The sequence below is a fragment of the Lolium perenne genome, chromosome 3 (assembly GCF_019359855.2).
Source record: "Lolium perenne isolate Kyuss_39 chromosome 3, Kyuss_2.0, whole genome shotgun sequence".
In the NCBI taxonomy this organism is placed as follows: domain Eukaryota; kingdom Viridiplantae; phylum Streptophyta; class Magnoliopsida; order Poales; family Poaceae; genus Lolium; species Lolium perenne.
Genome location: NC_067246.2, coordinates 52,527,822 through 52,550,549, shown reverse-complemented (window position 1 = coordinate 52,550,549; position 22,728 = coordinate 52,527,822). Strand labels below are relative to the sequence as shown.

At 41.1% G+C, this 22,728-nt stretch overlaps 3 protein-coding genes and 1 non-coding gene across 5 annotated transcripts; 2 read left to right on the top strand and 2 right to left on the bottom strand.

Moving 5' to 3' along the window:
- Nucleotides 1–2,568: 2,568 nt before the first annotated feature.
- LOC127341261 (mini-chromosome maintenance complex-binding protein) lies at nucleotides 2,569–6,454 on the top strand. Its single transcript, XM_051367065.2, has 14 exons — nucleotides 2,569–2,827; nucleotides 3,225–3,338; nucleotides 3,429–3,536; nucleotides 3,632–3,757; nucleotides 3,864–3,908; nucleotides 4,209–4,328; nucleotides 4,436–4,594; nucleotides 4,717–4,788; nucleotides 4,902–5,015; nucleotides 5,112–5,314; nucleotides 5,424–5,559; nucleotides 5,686–5,910; nucleotides 6,024–6,091; nucleotides 6,167–6,454. The coding sequence occupies exons 1-14, from the start codon at nucleotides 2,639–2,641 to the stop codon at nucleotides 6,279–6,281; spliced, it is 1,794 nt and encodes a 597-aa protein (XP_051223025.1). The 5' UTR covers nucleotides 2,569–2,638; the 3' UTR covers nucleotides 6,282–6,454.
- Nucleotides 6,455–6,669: 215 nt separating this feature from the next.
- On the bottom strand, nucleotides 6,670–9,651 carry LOC127341262 (uncharacterized). 2 transcript variants are annotated; one of them, XM_051367066.2, is made up of 6 exons: nucleotides 9,446–9,651; nucleotides 8,825–8,941; nucleotides 8,066–8,250; nucleotides 7,775–7,972; nucleotides 7,609–7,668; nucleotides 6,670–7,207 (listed from the first exon to the last, which is right to left on the bottom strand). In XM_051367066.2, exons 1-6 carry the CDS (start codon nucleotides 9,639–9,641, stop codon nucleotides 7,058–7,060), a joined length of 906 nt encoding a protein of 301 aa, XP_051223026.1. In that variant the 5' UTR covers nucleotides 9,642–9,651; the 3' UTR covers nucleotides 6,670–7,057. The 2 variants fall into 2 exon arrangements, with proteins under 2 accessions (XP_051223026.1, XP_071684047.1); XM_071827946.1 differs by lacking the exon at nucleotides 9,446–9,651 and adding an exon at nucleotides 9,223–9,326.
- Nucleotides 9,652–9,799: 148 nt separating this feature from the next.
- Nucleotides 9,800–9,881, bottom strand: TRNAS-UGA (transfer RNA serine (anticodon UGA)). The gene has a single exon. It is a non-coding gene; the product is annotated as a tRNA-Ser (tRNA).
- A 10,503-nt stretch (nucleotides 9,882–20,384) lies between these two features.
- Nucleotides 20,385–21,373, top strand: LOC127341263 (uncharacterized). Its single transcript, XM_051367068.2, has one exon. The coding sequence runs from the start codon at nucleotides 20,479–20,481 to the stop codon at nucleotides 21,247–21,249; it is 771 nt and encodes a 256-aa protein (XP_051223028.1). The 5' UTR covers nucleotides 20,385–20,478; the 3' UTR covers nucleotides 21,250–21,373.
- Nucleotides 21,374–22,728: the final 1,355 nt, after the last annotated feature.

Here is a 22,728-nt window from a genome sequence, read left to right as displayed (position 1 = left end):
GCTCGATGCGCCATGTTAGCCGCGTCAGTACTGGTGCCGAAGCGTCGCTTCGGCAGTCTACACCATGGTAATAGCGATGCCTCGCCTACCGAGCGGCGGCCGCCCACCTCTGTCAACAAAGTTATGGCGATGCCACGCATGCCGCACCCCTCGACTGCCTCCGACGTATATAAAGAGGTGCGCGCTCGTCTCATCTCCTCCCACACAAATCCTAGCAGCCGCATAACCTTCATCGTAGGCACCAACTTTGCTACGATGAGCTGCGCATGCGGCGACTAGGCTACTCCACCTCCACCTCCTACTCCACCTCCCCCGATCGACAACAGCGGCTCGTTCGATGATGGCAACGAAGATAGCGTGGACTGCGTTATTGGCTCAGGTAGGATGACAAGTAACAAGCAGTCGTCAGGAGACACAAATAGCAAGAGACCACATAATCGGAGTGGAGAAGCAGACCAACATGTTTGCAAGTACATATGCAGTGTCTACAAAGAGATCACATTTCATGCCTTTGAATAAAATTACATATAGAGCGGAGGCATAACATGTGATTCGAAGTGAAACAGAAAAGTTCGAAGTGAACGACAGAATAATTCGCAGAAACAAGCTCATTGTACGGAATCTAGGAGAACAAATTAAAAGACGAGATGAAAGCAACCCCCAAATGGCACAAGTATATGCAGAACATTAATAACTTCAGATTAAAATAGCAGTGATGTTGCAACGACCAACACAATTCTTACAAGGAACACACGGTCATGACACACTCGAGCATTTAACTACAGAGTACAACTGAAACATAGATGTAACACAGAAGAAGGTGAAACATGGGCTCTCCCAAGACATCAGAACTTAGCTCTATCAGATAAAACAGAAACTGAAAAATCATATTTACATAGGAGGTATCTACAGATAACTTGTGTAAGATAATTGCACAGAATCAAAGAATTCTTTAAAGTTCCTATCTAATAAAAATTTATAATACAATGATATTAATAAAAGAATGAGTACATACACATAGTCTACTCATCGCCTGTCAAAAATGGCCTAGTGAGATACTTGCATAGAATCTACTAGATCACCAAGCATGCAACTTCACCTGCTAAAATTCAACTCAACCAGGTCATATAGATGGTGGCATTTTAAGTCAGCATTCATAAGCAAAATTCCTGGGAACTAATTACATACACATGGCTAATCAATAAGAGCTAATCAAGTATCCCCTTTTACCTAGCACTGCCTACAGGTATATTATTGCTGTGTCCTATGCAAGCTAGTTCAAGATTTATCGGAATGTACATACAACATATATAGTAATATTCAGCATACATAGTAGTGGTACATAGCTCGTAACTCTACTGAGATATCATGCTCCTGATCGTCACATCACTAGCATCAATGAACAGCATGCTCAAGTCTTTTTTGCTTCATGATTTGACAGGGCACTCATCAATTGATATAATCCATCCAATCTTATGTAATTCAGATTAAATACCGCTATAATAATCTCAGGAAGAAAGGTAACCAATCTCAATGTAAAGCTCGGTCGAATCCATCAAATCCAAGATCTTTTTAGTAGCACATGGATAAATATCAAACATACAGATCAGGAGATGCATCATACAACCATATTTCTACTACCAGTACAGTACCATGATGAACAACATGTATCTGTTCTATGAGTAGATGAATAGAGAACGAAGTTTCCTCGTGCTCTTCTTTCCCTCGACCACTTCACCCCCTTGCAGTGGCAGAGCTTGGGCCAAATGGGTGTGGGGGGCAAATGGGCTAAAGAGGTGTCTTGGGCCACTACTGGGGGATCAAATCTAGGCTATTTCAGTCAAAAAATGTTAAATATGAAGTGATTTTGGGCTAAATTCTTTTCGGATGGGGGGGGGGGGGGGCAGCGGCCCCCTGACTTACACATAGCTTCGCCAGTGCCCCTCCACCTCCCCATGTTCCTCCCCACACAGGTCCGTCTCCCCACGGACCTCGCCAGCCGACGGCTGCTCCCCACAGATATGGGCAGAGCTCTGCTGCTCGAGGGACGGGGTAGTTCGGCCGAAGAAGGGGAGCGAAGGTTGTGTCAAAACAATTGCTTGCGCTAATTTCCGTGCTAAAAAAGAATAGGCATTATAGAAAGGAACGGAGGGAGTATTATAAAATAAATGAATACAAACTATAGTATATTATAAATTCTAGGAACTTTTTTTAAACTGAGGAACCTTGTTTTTCATTGCATAAAGTTTTCTCAGGGGAATCGAAAACAAATAGAAGTGAACTACTACAGCCATCTTGTGCCATTTCTCTCTCTAAATTGGGCCTTTGGACCTTTTGTTCACAACAAATGATGGCGCAGGCTGCTTTCACACTCTCTTGTCCTGAGAGTGGCCCATTTACACCACCGAGCAGCATGTAAAATGGGCCTGGGCCGGCCCACTAGACTCTACCAGCCCACGGAATTGGCGGGAAGAGTGAGAAGAAATGGCGGGAAGCGCCGCCGCCAGTGACGCGAAACCTCAACCCACTATAACTCATCTTCCCTTCTCCCTCCCCATCCCGCCGCTCCATCTCCCCGCCATTGCTCCCAACCTCCCAGTCTCCCAAGACTACAGCCAGAGAGAGAGAGAGGGAGAGGATGGTGGGCCCACAGTACGACCTCGTCGGGAATCCCCTGGGCGCTGTCCGCACCACCTTCGAGAAGGCGGCGGCCGCCGCCGCGGCGGAGTCCGGAGGCCGCGACCCGGTGGCGGCGTTCCGGTCCAAGGACTGGGGTGCCAGCGAGGTCTTCCGCTCCTTCCTCTTCGACCAAGGCGGCATCGACAAGGTATACAACCCGATAATTTTTTCTCTCCCTCGTCATGTGCTACGTTAGACGAGTTCAGTTCAGAATCTGGTCTGGTTAGCCTTGGCACCAAGTTATTTAGATCTGTTCCTCCCATATTAAACAATCAAATGTGCGTTGATTCTGATGTTGGAGTCAGAGCATTGTAAGTGGAAATTAATTACTCGTATAAAAGAATTGCTTGAAGAACCTGGGATATCGGATTCGATTTAGTGCTGTCAGTATGTGCAAATTTGGTCAAGAGTTTATGGTGGGGAAAAGTATCAGATGAGAAGTTATGACTCTGTTTATGTGGATATTACTACGAAATATTTTCGAGATTTTTCACTGTAGGTCACTAGTCAAAATGAGTTTTCTCTAAGTATTTTTTCCTTGCCAGGTTCCCCTGTTGGATGCATCAAATCTCGGATTGATCAAACCGAACACCCTCGTTCGGTTCCGGGGAATGGTTCAGGACATGCTTGGTAATGAGTTCTACGCTGGTGCTTTCAAGGTACTGAATTGACTGTGCTCATACCTCATAGCTTGTTGTCAAGCTGCAGCTAGTGCATCATATGCTTATCTTTAAATATTGTTTGTGAAGGATGGTTCTACCTGGAGGACGAACAAGTTCACAGATTTCTCACCATTTGCAATGCCGCACCCGTGTGATTCACATCTCTGGGAGCGCCATCTCTTCCACTGCGTGCCTGTATGTTACTGCTTCCCTGAGTACTTGTTTTTAATTCTCGTATCAATTGTACAGTTGGTTGAATTCGCCTTGACTTTGTGATTGATTTCTTTCAGGTGCCCGGGCAGAATACCTGGACACTGGACTCTACCCCTGGACCTGACTTGCGCCAAATGTCAAGCTGCATGTCACCTGAACAAAGGGAGAAACGGAAGAGGGATGGAGATGATGATATCATGGATGTAAGCTCTTGTTTTATTTGCTGCCGCAATGTTTCTCTTAACTTTTCAGTGTCCAATAACCGGCATTGGTTGCTATCATTGTGATCTAATCCATTGCTTGTTACAGGTTTCAGAAAATGGTAATGGTGAGAGTTCATCCAGTAAAAAACCGGTAAGCACTCTACTTAGTTTGCTACCAATGTGAAGGGTTATCTGATTTGTCAATTCTCCCATATGAAGTTATCTGATAATGTAGTGCATATGTATTTCTGGCATGGTTTTAAAGGTGAAGATAATCTAGCAGTTGATTAACTCAGATTACTTTTCTCTTGTCTGGATATAGATAAGCGTAGTCCTAAAGTAGGATCAGTAAGCCACATCAATTGAATCGTAGATGCTCCATTTCATATTAATCTGAAGTCACATAAAATGGATTGGTTGCCTTACTTAATCTGCATTTGCTTTTTCTCAGAAAGAAGATGCCGTCCAGATCTCATCTAACTCAGCAGAAACGACAGCAACTGAAGCTGTGCCAGAGATGAATGGGAATGATCATCATATTCCTGGAAGCTCCTTTTCATGTCTTGTGAAGGTTGAACACCTAATTTTTGTTTTTGTATTAAATGTGTATTAGCTAGTTTATTTGTTGCGCTTCCTGTTCTTGCATGTTCTATTATTTACAGTCTCATGCTTTTGCAGATCTATGATATGCCTGAAAGTCAAGTGAAGCTAAATGACGTTGGCGAGTTCATAGGAGTATATACATTTGACCCAGAACTTGCTGCTCCCAATGATAATTCAGATGATATAATGTTTGACCTCATAGAAGATGTAACAGCTCAGCTGCCTCCCAGCAAGGTTTGTCTGTTACAGAGTGCATACTGATTGATTTGATTTCATGTGTAATTGTGATACTTAAATTTCTAGCTATATTTTGGTTTTTGCCTTGATCTCTATAGCCTAAAAATATATTTGTGTAGGTGCCCCGTCTTCACTGTTTGGTATGGCGAAAATTATCATCTCAAGATTTTCTAGCAAAGCAACCTGTTGAGGTGAATCTATAACCGTGATCAGAGACGGACTTGTTAAACCATGTATTAGCTTCCTCCTACATACGGAGTTTTTCACCACTGTTTTGGTAACAACTTTTATTATGACCATGCAGCCTTTGCCAAGTCTACTAAAAGGCATCAGACAATCTTTGCTCTCGCATCTCACTCAGCTACTAGGGAATGATGACCTTGCAGCTCAATGTTTGCTGTTGCATCTTCTATCCAGAGTATGTCGTGTCACTGCCATTGCTTCCTTGCTTGCTTCTTGCTACGACATTTGTATTTGATTTAATGATTTCTTGGTCTTTTCAATATCTCTACAGCTTCGTACTAGGGTGGATGTTGTCACCGTTGGCAGGCTCTCCTTGAATTTCACTGGATTTAACAGGGAAAGTGCTTCCATTTTTGGAAACCAGCTAAATACTTTGATCCAGAGACTAGTGCCATATTCGCAAGCTATTCCTCTGTCAATTGAGTATCTCAACACAACCACACTTCAACCTAGAAAGGATAACAAGTCAGGAAGGTAAATCTTGTTTTATCAATTTTGTTTGTCTAATCGAATTCAAAAAGTATGCAACTCCCTGTTCTTTATTGAAAGCTAACCTCTCTACTCTTCATAAAATTTGGTGTAGGTTGGTCACAGGAGTTCTGCAGCTACCTCAGGGCACTCACTTGACATTTGATGAGACTATCATGCAATCTGGATCTTTGACATCTAAAGGTGTTGAGAATACCGTGCTGCTCAAGAACTTGATGGACTCAATGATGGTAATAATCCTCCACAGAACAACACCTAGCAGTGCATTGGCGATGGCACAATATTTCTAGCATGAAACCCCAAATCGATCATTTCTGCATAATTTACATCTGTAATTTTTTCTGTTCTTCTTGCAGGTTGAGTATGATTTTGAGTACTACAAGCTGGAGATGGCAACTGATGTGCAGATGCTTACTCTCTCTGAAGGAAAATCAAACATCCTGCCTTCTGACTTGGTAGTGCCTTTTCGTCCATCCACTGTTCCTGCAGTGACTGCAACTCCTGAGGAGCTTGAGAGTTGGAGATGGTACTTGGCCACAGTTAGGTCTCTTCCTCAGTCAAATGAACCTGAGATTTTGCAGGTAACCATCCCTCAATCCACTTCTTATCTAGCAGATTCAGAACTCTCAGATTCTGTTGTTTTGTACGGCGTGGTTTACACCTGTACTGAGTTATTTTTACATCTTGATTGTAGACGATCCAAGATGAAATGGTCAATGCCATGCGTGAAGATAGGAGCTTGGGTTGCTCTGAACTTAGCAGGTATGGTTTTGTCAAGAGTTATGTGCAAGCTTCTGATCTTTATATTCAGCTAACTTTGTTTCTGCTGATCTGCAGATGGCTAACAATGGCGCAAATAACAGCCTCAAGCTTTGGTGAGAAGAGCCTTTCAATGGAGCACTGGCAGATGGTGAAGGAGCTTGAGAGGCTTAGGAAACAGAGGATGCAATGAGAAGATATCTCATTAGCACATGAATGTGCAAACTCCACTTGTGGTAGTAGCCTAATGATATGTGTGTATATATCTCTAGTGATCCAAATCACAAGACATGCATCTGCAACATTATCTGTAATCCTATGGATGCCATTGGCAACTTAATCAAGATTGGCATGTAACTTTGTCAAGTTTGCTATTGTGGCCATATCCTGAATTGAATGGGCAAGTGTGCATTTATTTTGGAAGTAAACAGTGTGTGGTTCAGAGTAGAGTTTTTAAATACAATTCTACTTCTGGGTATCAAGTAGTAAAGTTGAAAATACAAATAATGAAAAGCCACCAATGCAAATTATTTTCATGTGGATATCTCATGTTTCAATTTTTCTGAAACAGAACTCAGTAATTTCTTCCATAACCTGTAATTCAGGATTTATTTTCTTCCCCATAAAAATGGTTAATAGAACCATCATGATTGGGCAAATAGTAGTTGATACAACGAGATAATTACAAGTGTTTTATATCTTCTGTCGTAGATGTATGCTGCTCTGAGGGGCTTGTATGTTGGGAAGTGAATGGTACAGTATAGTTGATGGCTTGCTGCATAATTCAGAATTTAGAGAGTAGGGCTCCAAATGTACAAATACAACTTCTGCCCAAGCCAAACCTTCATAACTGGTAACTGGGCAGTTTGGCCATAGGGGAGAAAGCTTGCATATACATTTCACCTTCAATTATTATAATCTGGTTCGATTTTGAAGCATTTGCTGTTGATTTGCATTGTATTCACATCTTCACAAAGCCGCAGATAGAAGAGCGGTTTCCATCGTTGCCGGCGTGCCTGTTTTACACGCATGTATTGCGTAGCAGACATCTGTTGTCTCAAGGTACTTCTGGAGTTTCACCAGAACTAGTGGGGTATATTCAAGCACCAGCCTCTTGCACTGAGAAAATGAAACAAAATATGAGCATAACAGAACTAGATCTAGACCTTGCAATGTGTTGAAACTGTCTTAAAAGGTTTATGCATTAGTACCACTCTGCAGGTACAAAGTTGCATGCACCTAATGTAATTGCAGTGAGCTAGAGATGGGTTTCTGGGAATTGAAGCATATTAAGTGCCCACCACCATCTTAAGTTCTGAAGGTTCTTAGGCTCGTCGATGAGAAGTACTGTATAATTGACGTGGTTACTTTTAGAAGCATCAAAACAGTTAAGATTTTCCCGGTGATTTTCATGGTACGAACGGCCACGAAAGTGAAGGGATCCGATGATCTGTCATCATTACTACAGGTTGTTTAGTCTGTGTTTCGATATATCTTACTGTTATGTCAACTTAACTCACCAGCGGTGCATATTGCTCCGACTTGCTGCATGTTTTGAGAAGAAGCTTAACTATCTCCAGCTGCAAAAATTATGACACATACACCAAAAGACATTAGCTATGTGCAAAGTACAAGCCAACCATTGCACTAAAAATCGATGATGGCCACCAAGAAGATAGCAGTTACCTTTGCGTTGGGATCTTTTAGCATGGTCAGAACTTCAACAAGAGCTTGGTGGCATAGACCACAGGCCTCCCCTCTAGCGGAAACCCGCATCGCTGGCCCCTTCGGGCATAGGTGCGCCGACTCACAGAACTGCTCAGGTTTAACCACGGAGACCTCCAACAAGAGAATTGGGATGTAGTAGTCGACCAGCGTGATGCACTGCGAGAAGGCAAACCGTCAACGAAAGCCAATCAGTGCACACAAAAATCAGACCTGTGCCATCCAGGCAGGAACTGCAGCTTGTATCCACACCTGTTGTCTTAGAGGGCCCAAATTTGCACATGCGTGGTTAAGGACGCCAAGAATCTCGGCCTTGGTCTCGTTCTGTTGGAGGTAGAATAGTGCTTCGGTTGAGTATTGCTGGCATAGTTGACACAGCTTTTCATTAGCCACAGTTGATCCTTCTCCCCTGCTTACTTGGGGCATGCTTTCCTTTTCTGAAATGGATACAATGGAACAGATTAGTACATAACTCATAAGGTCAACACTGTGGAGCTTGAATTTGTTGAAGGAAGATCAAGATATGGCGAGTATAATTTGCCAAGTCTGGATCACAGTTTTTCTTAGGAGTGACGATAAATGAGAATGCAGACTTGCAGAGTCAGCAAATGAAAGCAAATGATACCTAGGCAGCAGAGAAGTACACAGGCATCAGCAACACAATTCATACTACTATGTGTCTGAAACTTAGATGGGGATAAGGAGATGTAGAATCATTGCGGAATCAGAACACAACCAAATTAAAAGATACTAGTATTTTGGTCGAAAACTAAGAGTTGGTTCTTCATATGCATTGTAACAAATAGTACAACTTTTCAGATGATCTTTTAGCACAGCATGTCTTTATGTCAAATATGTGCGCTTGGATTGCATACAATTGCTGCACTCAATCATTCTACTTAGCATTATCATCATGGATACCATGGCAACATGAAGAGAAACTACGTCGTAACAAACAAGAATAATCGATAGCAGCATCGATTTCTTGTACTAATGAAATTCACAACTTACTCAATATGCAGGCATACGGGTCTGTGCTCCCCCAAGATGCATGTCTGCTCTCTGCTACCACGGTTGAAAAGGCCAGCACGAGTACGAACGCGAGACTCCTCATCGAACACGCCATGCCTGCTCACAAGTTTGGCAGTTTGGAGAATCAGAACTGAACAGGGAACTATCCAACAAATGTCAATGCGTGCATCAGAAGGCTACTCAGGATGCACCCAAAAGTGCAGTTATGTTAGAACAGGAAACGGGAAATCAGACAGCCCTAGCCCTTTTGCTAACCCAAATTTCTAAGAAGTCAAACTCTGCCTAGGTATTTCAACCTCCAATTTAATTTCCCAGACTGGTTGAGCTCCATTTCGCAGCACAACAAGTTCATAACACACACAGGCATATATACATACACATTTTGGGCACCAAATCTCTCCACCAGATTCAGCTAAGACCTAGAACGTGCTCTGGGAATACAAGGCCCCAATTTTCCGAAGCAGTTGAAGCTACCCAAATCGAGCCTCCGCTGAACGGCGGTCTAATTCCAGCAGGACAGATCAAGTCAAGAACCAGAAAAATACTGTCAGCCATACTAGGAGGAGCTAATATTTCCAGGGGAATCACGAAGCAGCTCACCTGGTTGACTCGCTGTGCCGTTCTCTTCTCTCATGTCTCGGAATGGAGGAGCGCAGGTCGGCGAGTCGAGGGTCTGCGTCGAGCTACTGGTTTTCGTTTGTCTCTGTCTTAAGCTTGACGAGAGGTCCTGAAGAATCTTTTCTTCAAAGGTACGCTGAAGAAAGACCGGAGTGCGATTTGTCGTTGAATATTGCATCAGCTTTTCGCCTTTTCTGTAACACAATATAAAACACACGAGCTTTGCATCGAGCGGTCCGAACTCCGAAGTTGCTACTGATAAAATTAGCATCCAGATTATTATGTGAGTAAACTTCATTTTTACCGTGCCTGAGAAAACAAAAAGGACTAAAAAATCGTCGACAGCAGGGTTCGAACCTGCGCGGGCGTAGCCCAACAGATTTCAAGTCTGTCTCCTTAACCACTCGGACATATCGACTATTTTGTCTGTAATTCCCCTAGCCTAAATTTTATTGGTGACTACGTAGAATTTGGGCCGCATCAAACCATAGGCCCGCTGTATACTACGTTGGAAAGCTGGCCCTCAGCGCCACTGACCAACGCCGGCTGATTTCCATGGATTGCTTTGAAGTGTGATGTACTGAAGCTACGTCATGATCATTGCTCCCCTAAAGAAACATCAGAATCACTGAATACACTTTTTCTTTCAAATGGCCAAGTTCATCCATGCATGAAGCAAGGGCAACGAACAAAGAGCGCATCATCTAACAGAGAAAGAGAGCGCGTGATCTCTTCATCCACGACCCTCTTTCGTTGAGTGTTGGTAGCCACTACCGTTAGATCATTGCGAAAACGGTTACCCCACTAATCCTACTTTAGGAAATTCACTTTGGAGCTCCGGGTAGCTTGTCCTTTTTTTAATGAAAGAAATAAGAAAAAAAATGTATTTCAAAGATTCAACCAAATATCAAAGAAATCTAGATGTAGGAAGTATGTATCACACATGCGTGTAAATTTTCAACATGAAATTCCTTATATATAACCTGAGCTACAAAAAATTCAGTTTGTGGATTTTGAAAAAATGTGTACTACTCCATACTGTTATCATGTTTTGTGTGACCTAGAGTACAATATATAAGATCCATATTGAAAATTTACGTACATATATGAGTATGCATCCTTAACCACATCTAGAATTGTTTTTCAGATTTTTTTAAACATTAAAATGTACTATTATTTTCGAAAAGTATTCAAAAAAGGGACTTCCTGGACACCTCTTTATTTCAAATGCGTTTCGAACATATTTAAAAGGGTTTTGCTTGTTCTCAAGCAAGTTCATGCTAAGTCAAGTCCTACACCGATAGATTTGCTTCGTGATTCGTGTTAGTTGTTAATTGCAACATAAGTTGTAACTGATTTGATAACATCATCTGAGAACGAAGTTAGTTCTCAGTCGATTGAGAAAAAAAGACACACTCTATTTAAAAATGTTAGAAAATACAAAAAAATATCTTGTATATATCTTGACAAGTTACATGCTCATAAAGTTGTTTCAGCAAAAACCGACATGTTATGTGTCCTATGTAAAAAAGTAAATTTTGATGCTAAAATAATACTATATTTTATGTTAAACTTTAGGTGCGCACATTGAACATATCCCTGTACATGCGATTTTTTTTCATTAATCCTTTTAGTTTTTAAAATATATTTTATACATATATATACCGGCCGGGTGCATACCCGGATCAGTTTTGAGTTTCCGATCCTTCTGGATCTGAAAATTTTGGCAATAGTGTGATCCTGATCCTTCCCATCATTCTGCATATACGCCGGCGCCGTCCTGCTGCCGTGCCGTGCTATAGCTAGAGCTAGCTACATTTCTTAGTTTCCACGCACACGCATGCATGCAGCCATTGACGTCCATCGCCGGCCGGCCGGCTCCATCGATCTTGTAGCTCCACGTCTCTTCCATCGTCCGCTTTGTGTCACCGGACCTCGCTACCTCTTGCTACAGTTCATGCTACTGCCTACTGCATTCAATAGGTAACTAACTAACTGCCGGCCCAACTGCCGCCTGCCGGCCGGAACTTCTCTTCCCGAGAAGATAGCTACACTGACTCAGAGCAGATGCAGCAGAAATGCAGAAATGCAGAATGCAGGGTGGTGCGCCGGGGCGGCAACATGGGCAGGGAGGAACAACAGAGGATATCTTTTACTCCCAAAACTACCTAGTGGCTAGTGCTACCGTGAACATATCCACAACTTGCGAGGAAATTGCTAGTGGTGTGGCTTCAAGTTCTCGTACGAGGCGTTGGGACGCAACAGCAAGAATTACAAAAAAAAATCGCAAGAAAAGTTGCAAAAATCTAGTTGATTGACAAAAGAAGCCATGGTGACATGGAAACTTCAATTGTAGCCCGAGCTACATGACTCCTGTTTTGTTTGCAAATTTTGAATCTAACAATTTAAAGTTTCAAAAATTTCAAAAAAAAATTAGTTGTAGACAATCATGCTCTACCACTCTGCAAAATCTGAGGATGAAATACATTATATTCGAGGCTACAGAAAAATAACAAATTTTGACAAATGTTGGAAGTTTCAAAATCTGCATTGTTCACTTTTTCAGATCCACGGATTTGTGAATTTTGTACAGCCTACAATACTCAGTCTTTCGAGTTGCTTTTTTTTTTACAGTAGTAGCTAGAGTACATCATTGTCTACATCAAGATTTTTTGTTCATATTTTTTGAAACTATTAAATGCTATTTTCCAATTTTTGAAAAAAACGATCTTCATGTAGCCAGAGCTACAAAATGCCACACTCCATGGCGACTTCCCAATATAGTTATAATGTATATGAAAAGTGCTTTTGGCTCCTGAGCTCTAGTGGTCTCGCCATTAAAAAAAGTTGTTTTTAAGTTATCAAAAAACATGAAAATAATTCTGGAGATTGTCAGTGATACATCTCACAATCATGCATAATCTTAATCCGATTTTTATTTTTATTTTTATTTTGTGTTAGATAAAAATGATAAAATCTCATATGTTTTGGAGATTTGAAACTGATTACTCAAAACTACACTTTTGTTATTTTTGTGTAGCTTAAAATATAAAATATTTAAAATTTATTTTTTACACGTTTGTGGGATACATCATTGACTATATGTGTTTTTTAGATTTTTCTGAAACTCAATTTTTTTATTATTTTTAAAAACGAGATTACTGGTGCACATGTGCACCCAATCTCTGTCCGTATGTATACTAATGTACAGTACCTGTTGCTTCCGTGGATTGCCAGCTGAGTGAATCTTCCAAGTTCACCGTCAGACACTCGCACACACGGGGTGAAGAATATAGTTGATCAAATGATCTTGCTTGGATGTGCGGAAGATCATTAATGAACATGTCGAGCTACTCCTAGCTTTGCTTGCATCAAGAATAGGGCAACGAAAAAAATCACATTTTTATAAACGGGTGGCGCCTCTACCCGGCCACAAGCTAGGCAATATGCAGCTATAGATGCATGCATGGTGCCGTGCGCACACCAACACAAGTTGGGCAGATACACCTATTATTCAGCTTCTATAGTTCTAATGAGCTAAGAGCATCTCCAGTCGCATCCCAAACGACGTCCAGCAATAGCGCCGGGTTAGTCGTTTGGGGACGTCCGGACCAAATTTTTGTTTGGAGAAGGTCCCTTTCCTAGCCACGTCCCCCAAACACGACCTCCAAACAAAAAGCAAGTGTAAAAGTCATGTCCGGCGTCCCTGATGGAGCCTCTATACACAGGGGATGAGCTAGGGACGACGGACAATATTTGAGGGACGTCCGGAGCGAAGCGGCCTTTGGAGCATGCGACTGGGACGTTTTTTTGACCGGTGTTGGGGACGCTTTGGGGGACGCGACTGGAGATGCTCTAAGTTATTGTTTTTACGAGTCATGGCAAAGTTCTATAAATACTAGTAAAAAAAGGCCTCTAGTCCCAGTTAGAAACGGGCTTTAGTTTCAGTTGTTTAACCGGGACTACGAAATCGAAAGTAAAGGCCCTGTTATTTAGTTTTGGGAGCAAGACGAGGACTGGGGCTGAAGGACCTTTAGTACCGGTTGATATCAAGTAATCCACGTGTCGAGGGCAGGCAAGCGCTAAAGGACCTTTATTTTTGTGTTTTACATTTTCATTTTGTGGTTACCATTCAATTTTTTTTCTTTTTTCTTTCAGTTATTTTTCATTTCAAACAATTTTTCGCATGCATATTCTACGGTACTACATACTACATACTGTACACATTGATGCATATATAATATATTTTATCTTACGAGCATACACAAATATATACAATATGGTACATTATCTATTTAATTACATGAAGATCACTAAATTACATGGAGGCATGAGTGGCAATGGTATTATACGTTTGCAGATATGACCTCCGTAAGCAAAAATCCCGCAAATTCCTCTTGAATTGCTAGTACACGGTCCTTTGGTAGAAGCTTGTCCCGCATATTTTTGGTCTTCAAAGAAGGAGATCAATATGAATATATGAGGTCTTTTCGGTGTATATATATTAAATCATCATAAAAAAATTATGAATGAAACTCAACACAATTGATGATAATAAAGTAAAATTGTGAATATTGTTTACATACTTGAAGTTGTTTTAGATCTCCGCGCTGCTCACTAGCTAGCCGACATGTGAATGGACTCGCAAACGTAGGATGCACATAAATTAGTCCCATGTTCTTTCCTCAAGCACTTTAATTAAGAGAATATAATTCAATCAAATAATAATCAAGCATGATAATGGTATTAAAATTAGAATTAAATAGATGCATGCGCCGACCTAGTACTGCTTACCAGGATCCCTCGAAAATGCAGCTCATGTTTCCAGTCACCGACAACCTTCTTGATGAATCGTTTCCAAACCCTGCCCGATAAAGAAAATGAATAAAAGATTTATTAGTTACTTGATATTAGAAAATGAACGAAAGAGATCGATATAGTATGATAATGATTGAAATTAGCTTTGAAGCATAAAAGCGATGTTCTCGTAGAGTTTAGGGTTTTTACTAATGAGTCCATGATATCAATTGTTCCATCCTCAACTTTAATGATTAGCAGAATCTAGTGGAAGCTGAGAAAAATAATATAGCATAACTCATCAATTACACTTAACATCGAGTAAGTAAAATAGAATGTGTATAAGACAGTAACACTCACTTGAAGTTGTAAGGAAATAGTATTTCAGTTTTGATATTTTGTTTAATTAAAAACCTTAGTAAGTTAGCCTCTATGTCCTTGTCGTGGTTTTGTACCATAAGAAAACTAATGGTATATGGGTCAATGAACCCAATGTCATAGATTGTCCGTCTTTTGCATTCAAGAATCTTCATTATGCATAATAGCGTATACAAAATATAGAGATGATAATTACATGCAATGAACGAGCCAAGCTACAGACGTAATTAAAGAAATAAAACACTTACAAACAATAGCATCTGACGATAGATTTATCGAGGACGTCTTGATTGTATAACTGAAAAAAATTCTTCAATCATAATACAAATCTGATCTTCATGTAAGTAATGCTCTTTTCTAACTGCCATCATGTGAGCATGATTCACCCTTCCTTTGAGTATTCCATGTACCCATCGTGCAATCTTCGCACTTATGTTGGTAGATGTCGGATCTTCTCAGGTCTGACCAGAGGCTGCCCGATGAAAAATTTCCATGCTACATCAGTCTTGGGGATACCTTCCCTGCCTATCAATTGAGCAACAGTCGCACCAAGTTTTCTAGCAATGTCCTCATATTTCCCTCGTGCATCCATATCGGAAAACGCGTTGAGCGGAGGCAACGATTGTTTTTCCTGTTTTCCGAGCTGGGAAACTTTTTGTCCGCTAGCACTACTTCTCGTCTGCTGCATTTCGATAAATGACTTCTGAATGCAGCGCTCATAGTCTGATGGCCTATTAGCCACATGTGACGGTGGTCGCTCAATCATGTCCACAAAGTGTTGTCTGGTTTTCGGATCTATTTTCTCCTTTGGTTGGGGTTGTGCCGGTGCAAAATGGCTTTTCACTTCGGCATCCTTGATCCTTTTGCATTCCTCATCAGTCACGCCATAAGCTAACTTGGCAGGAGCCTCCTTGGCTTCTTCGTTGCACATGCTTTCTTCCGAGTAGTACTAGTTGACGGAGCAGTGGTCTTTCGCTTTTGCACCTAGGATTAGTGGGCGGAGTCGGCTGATGCGCCGAAGATCCAGATGGACTCACGATGTGGTCCTCTCGAGGAGGGGTGGAGATAGAGGTGGATTGCTACTCGGAGGAGTCGGTGGCCTTGGCGCCAAGTCTGGAAACACGATATAAGACAAAATGCATTATACATGGACCAAAATTGGACCAAAATTACAGTGTTGTCTACCCAATATTAAATATTTCAGATAATGTAAAAACCAATATAATGGACTGTAACTTGGTACATAAAGAACTTGTTCAAAATATAATGGCCAATATAGTCTACATGTATTCAAAAGTGAAATTTACACCCTTATTTGCCCAAAATCACATGTTTCTGTAATGTAAATGCTACTTTAATGGGTTGCAATTTGTGCAAGATGCAGAATTGACATAAAAATGTAGCTCCTCAGTTTTTGTTCGATTCATCTGTTTTAGCAAAGTATAACTAAGATACAACAGGTTAATCAAGTCAAGTAATTAACGTAGGCTAGAACGGCAAAAAAAAAAGGCGGCAGGAATAGCTCACCATGGATGCAGGCCTCCAAGTTAATTAGTCGTGGATTTGTCCCGGGACCGGCAGCCTGCCTACTGCTCGTCCCAGCAGCCTGCCTGCCGCCTGCTAGTGCTATCGCCGACGAAATCAATCGGTGAGAGCCTAGCGTCGATGCCAAATTGGCGTGAAAAAGAAACTCGGAATCAGTCGACCGACGGATACGTTCTCTATTATATTTCCATTTTCAGGATATCCAACTACTCAATCATACATTCATTTCCCTCTATTATTGAGGTCTTATAAATGATTCCATGGAATTTGACAACCCCAATCCAATCATATACTCATAAGAATTAGTCGTATATTAGATTTTGTGGATTTTGGTCGTATAAATGATTACATATAATTTGATTATCCCAAATCCAATCATATACTGTACTCATCAGAAGAGCTCTCCTAAAAAGTTCCTGAGGATTTAAACATCCTGAATCCTCGGACAACAGCTCTCTACTTGATTACTGAGATTCCTGTTTCAGACAGGTCACGCGAACAGCTAACCAGATCTACACTGTTTTGACCTTACTTAGATTAACTACCAGCACGCCAATCGCTGTTAGCTTAACTCTGCAGTGTCCTGCCTTGGCCCTGCAGGAATTGAAGGCCTCGCATGCCGTTAGGTGAAAAGTCCAGCTACACGCTAATGCAAACAAAAGATGGCCTTATTTAAGACCAACCCGGTGACAGTTCATCCGTGCGTACCATCGGAACCCCACTTCCATTAACAAGTTAACAAGGTGATTAGGGTTTTTAGTGGCGACCATTAGGCCCCCCTGATGACAATGAAGAGGAAAATACCGAAAAGCAGCTCGATCGATCTGCAGGACCATGCATGCGATGTGTAGCAGGTTAGCTACACATTTAAAATGCATGTCCCCAGAGAATTGATACACAAAATATGATGACGGTGGATACACTAATTGATGATGGATTATCCGATTTTTTCTCACCTCAGTAAACATTCATTTTTTACGGAAATCGGAAATTGGTAAAGTTAAATTAAGCTACTAGCTAATAGCTCCCTTCGTTCCATATTAGTTGTCGCAGCGGAGAGGAAGTACAGACTGAATAACTGAGCATCAAATTTAGCCAGAGCTAGCAGGCTGAGTACTAGCTACTATGAGTAGTCTATACAGGGAGGGCTGGCAAGAGAGAACGCGACGGTCGTACTGCGTATTAATCGCTATGCTTTTCATAGCAGCTGGAGGAGGATCCAAACAAGAGATCTACTACGTCGTTGGCTAGCTCTATCCATCACCGAATTTAGTTGGAGCAAGCTATAGCGATCGAGTACGTACAACTACTAATGGTGGATGTCTGAATCGAGCTCCCCTGGTCCAAAATACGGAGAATTTATGGCCTGTTGGTGGCGCACCGGTGTGATATGGGTATGCATGCATGATATGCATGCATGTGTTTTCTTGATCCACGTAGATTATTTTCATTTTCCTCAAAGTAAGAAAAATCTCATAAATATCTATTTCTTTCTTCCGGAAAGTGTTATTTACACACGGGCACCAGTGCTCTCTTGAGTTTCAGATTTTCGAAAATTTTGAAACCTCACATTTGTAAGTCTTAAAAAATTACGACGTTAAATATATAGATAGATATATGTGGAAGGGGTGTATGCAAAAAAGTCTCGTTAAAAAATACTTTGTATTTTGAAAATATAAAAAAGACAATTTTCTGACAGTAAGTTGTAGTAAAACAGTGTTACAATAGTGTATCCTTTTGTCAGAAATTTGTCTTTTTTGTATTTCTTAAAATTTAAATTATTTTTTACCGGGACTTTTTTGCACACATTTTTCATGTACATAGCTATCTACATATTTAGCCCCATAATTTTTGAAATCTTGAAAATGTAAGATTTTGAAATTTTCAAAAAACTGAAAGTGGAGGGATCACTGGTGTCCATGTGCACCAAATCCCTGTCCTCTTTCTTCGAAGTAAGAAAAAATCTCATGAACTTCTCGCTCCACATAGATTAGTAATAGAAAAAATCTCATAAACTTCTGAAAACATTTTTTAGAAGTTAATAAAGAACCTTTTTGTTGATATATAGACAACATATACTTCTATGAAGTCCCAAAATTTCAATATGAATTCTGAACACACATCTGGAAACCAAAAACACATATCTGGATGCTAACAAAGCAGTCACAAATTTCATTTGGCTGTAAATTTAATTGGCCCATTAATATTCTTAAAGGTAAATTCGTAATTTTTTTATTGTTCTATAAAGAGAGTTTGGAATTAATTTTTTAGATATCCTGATTTTGTTCCATAGTTTTTGGTTACTTGTGGTCATGCTAAAAATCAAAGAATGCATCGGGAGTACCCGAAGGGTATGAGTACCAGATATATGGTGCATGTACATGTACACCACATCCACTGAAGACTGGAATTGGAAGGACTGGAGATTTTGGAATCAATACATATGTCTCATCGTGGACGCGTTACGTAATTTTTTTAATGCACGCTAAAAAGATAACACTGTCAGTGTTGCACATTTCACATGTCTCTTTTCTTGGTGTTTATTCTTTTTTCAACAACATGAGCCCTTCCGCGCTCTCATGTATCTCTCACAGAGCTTTGTACAAATAAGTAGTATCGCAACGTGATCACACATTATAAAGAAATATGATATATCTAGCTAGTAATACCAATTTGATGTTTTATTGTTGTTAGTTGCTAGTAGTTTATTTATTACACATGGTGAAACATGGAATTTTTTGACCCGTTAAAATAGTAAAGTAAGTTATTGATCAAAGAAAATACTAATTAATTACATGACACATAATAATAAGACAAAAAGAATCCTATTGGTAGAAAAGATTCAGAACTACTTATCACTCAATGTTGTTACTACACATTATCAACTTGGGACCTTACTTCATACTCAACCATACAATTTTAGACTTTTTTTGTAACTTTAGTGGGTCCCGTAAGAGCAATTTATTCAAAAGTTCAAACTAGTTTTACATTAAACTTAAACTATATTCAGAATTTTGTCACAACTTTTCGAAATTTGCTAATATAATATTTGAAATAACCTCTAGTTTTGTTGGATATTTTTGGTGATTTCTGCAATATTTATGTTTTAGATAATGTCAACATTGTTCACATCTAAGAAAGTGACGATGTGCAAGTTAATCACACAATTAGTAGTTTAATCTCATAAACATATATGGTCCCTTTTGGTTCAAAAGAACTTTGTATGAATTTTTGAGTGTACTATATTTCCTTGGAGGTTTTATAGAGCTTGTTTGGTTCGTAGGGTTGGAAACCACAAAAACAAATTCATTTGTGATATTTTATGAAAAACCCATATTAAACCTCATAAATGTTGTTTTCTTTTAAATGGAAACTATGGTATTCACCTACTTGTCCGGACAAAGTCCCATATTTTTCCTAGGTGCAACCAAGCATCATTCATTATACATTCATATGTGTTTTAGTTCTTGTAGGATCGACCATGCCATGACATCCAATTTGTACATTTTTTCAAAATCATGCGAAGAAGTAAGCCTCTGAGAGTCCATTTATGCACACAAAGCAAGCATGATTCCTCTAAGATAATTTTTAAAGATCTTTTAAGATGTGTGTAGACGGGTACATTGAATAATTTCCTGCAAATGATCAAGATATTTTGTGAGTCATGTACTCTCGGTTCTCCCAAAAAGGTGAACCTAATATATTCATCGATATGTCTAAATGTAAGTTGGTTGGTATTTTTATGTGTATGTTGATTTCTAAAAAGCGGAGTTTTAATTTAAAAAAGTATAGTGCGTATTTTATTGATTACAAAAGGTAAGGATTCAACCAATATTTGCTTCTCGATGTTTGGTGTATGTGACACAGTATCAATGCTCGTGTTAAGATTCCTGTGAAATAAAAGGCATATGATTAGACTCCATAGGAATTTAGTGACCTCAACCTGATAAACCAAATGCATTCTATAGAATTTTTTTTTCTTACGAATTGAAACCCACCAAAATTTCAATAAAATTCCCCAATCCAAAAATTAGGCCCTAATCCTGGTTAGCCTGTGGATCCAAACAGAGTAAAGTCAAAGGTCGCCTCTCTCTCACTGCGATCTTGACAGCCGGGCAGTAACAAAAATAATCAGCCGAACAGCAAGGGGAGACGTGCAAACGGGCAGCACAGCTCCATTATTAATACAGCCCCTGCTGCCGACGAGCATAAAACCCCACACTCGCTCGCTTGCTGCGAATCTCAGTGTCCAGTTCCTTTCCTCCCCAGAGACACCTCCAACCATCCATCAACCCATGGCGACCACCCTCGGCAAGGTGTTGGAGGAGGAGGCGGCAGCGATCCAGCCGAAGCAGGGAAGCGGCAAGGTCTTCTCCGTGTCCAGGCTGCTGACGAAGGACAGCTCCGCCGGTGCCGCGCCGTCCTTCAGGGTCTACTACGGCGTGGCCTCCGCTGGGGCCGTGCCGTTCCTGTGGGAGTCGCAGCCGGGCACGCCCAAGAACGACGCCGCCTCCGACGCCACCATGCCGCCCCTCACGCCGCCGCCGTCCTACTACACCGCCGCGAAGGAGGACGCCAGCAGCCGCAAGGCTACCGGCGGCGGAGGCAAGAAGGTGGGCATCCTCGGGTTCATCCTGCCGAGGTTCGCCATGGCGAGGCGCCGGACCCGGCCGTCGGGGTCCCCCACGTCGTCGTTTTCGTCCGTGTCGTCCTCGTCCTCGTCGTCAGCGTCGACCACGTTTTCGTCCTTCCGCGGCGCGCAGTCGCCAGCGTGCTCGTCGATGCGTAGCGGCGGGAGCAGCAGGATGCGCGCGCCTTCGTCGTGCTCGTCGATGCGCGGCGGCCGCGGCTACGGCAGTAGCAGGATGCACTCGTCCTCGGCGTCGTCGTTCTCGGACGAGGATGACACGGCGGCGGCGGCGTTGGCGTGCTTCGGGGTGCGTGGCGAGAGCTTCCGGGCGCTCAAGGCCTGCCGCGTCGCCATGACGGTGAGGAGCGCGCTGGGGTCCGTCGGTGGCGGCCATGGCACCGCTCCGGTGCAGGCACAGAGTGTCAAAGCTAATTAAACTCGCACTGCAAGATGTCTGGTGTTATCTGTTTCTAAGTGTGTTTCGGTTGAGCTTGTAATACTACCAGTGTATATTATGGAAATAATCAATGAGCATGGCTATGCAGTACGCGTTTTCAGAACTTGAGATCAGATCAGGTCTCTCTCTCATGGTCATGTGCAGTGCTACACTGGACAATGTATGCATTGCATTTGCATTTGCATTTGACCATCTTCCTTTCAACAATTGTATTTGTGTTAATCTTGGAACGTACGTTGATCTCTTCCTACTTGTGTTAGTTGGGAAATGAATGCCTCCACAGTGATAGAAAGAGACATGTCCTGATTTCATGGAATAAACTAAGAATTGCAGAGAAATCAGAAAAGAAATCCTGCAGCTGGTTGGTTTCCACGTGCTGATTTCTACACTTTCCCGCACTAATTAAATTTTGAGGAAAAAAACAATGGCTGCTGATCGATCTAAGCTTTTTCTCGAAACACAAACAGATCTTTATGAGCATCTTCGAGAGACTGAGTACAAAAAACTTGATTCTGCGGATTTTAAGATTGATAAAGTCACCGCAGATGCCTCACTATTGACGAAAACATCGTCCCACACTAAAAAATATTTCACCTTTTATAAGACACTAATGTGTCAAATTTGGAGTTCGAACTCTGGTTGGTTGGAGTGCAACTGCCCTCCTAACCACCCAAACACATGTTTGTTTTCACTAATGGACCTAATTTGTGCATGGAAAAAGATATTTGTTTTTAGTAGAGAAATCTAATTTGGGTCACAGGTTGCATATGAACCCATTATAAGAAAACACATTTAAAAAAATTGAAATAAATTTTCATATGTACATCTAAACATGCTATGTTTGCACATATGTTTTTGGAAAAAATAATATTTCTTATATCCCGTGTTGAAAAGATAAATTTTGAGGCTCCAATATGCGTACGTAACACCTTTTGCCTTCTTTACACAGGTTATGTAAAATGTTATTTTCCTCCAAAAACTTACATGCGGATATAGAATGTTTGCATATACCACACAAAATTGTTTTTTTTTTAAATTTAAAATTTATTTTAAAACATTTTTAATACTAAGATTTATATGCGGAGTATGAGCCAAAACACTACTTCCTAGTGGTAACTGTTTTGGATTTCTCTACGGTCACAGGTTTTCCCACTGCATCATCACAGTGCTGCCATTTATGCTTGGATGATGAGCAGTGCAAGAAAACGTTCACAGTGTCCACTGTCCAGTGCGTTGGTACTGTGAATGCACATGACTGCAGTACCGTGGCATATGTGAAGGTTAGTTGGTGCATTTCTTGTCTAGCCGGCCATGGATTGCCCATGCGAATTGAATGTCATCAGTGAATTAAAAACATGGACCAGACTCATCGAAACGCTATCGAACAAGCTAGGCATTAGACATAGGAAAAAGTCTGTCATCGTACCGGTACCCTTTTAAAAAAGGAAACGAGACAAA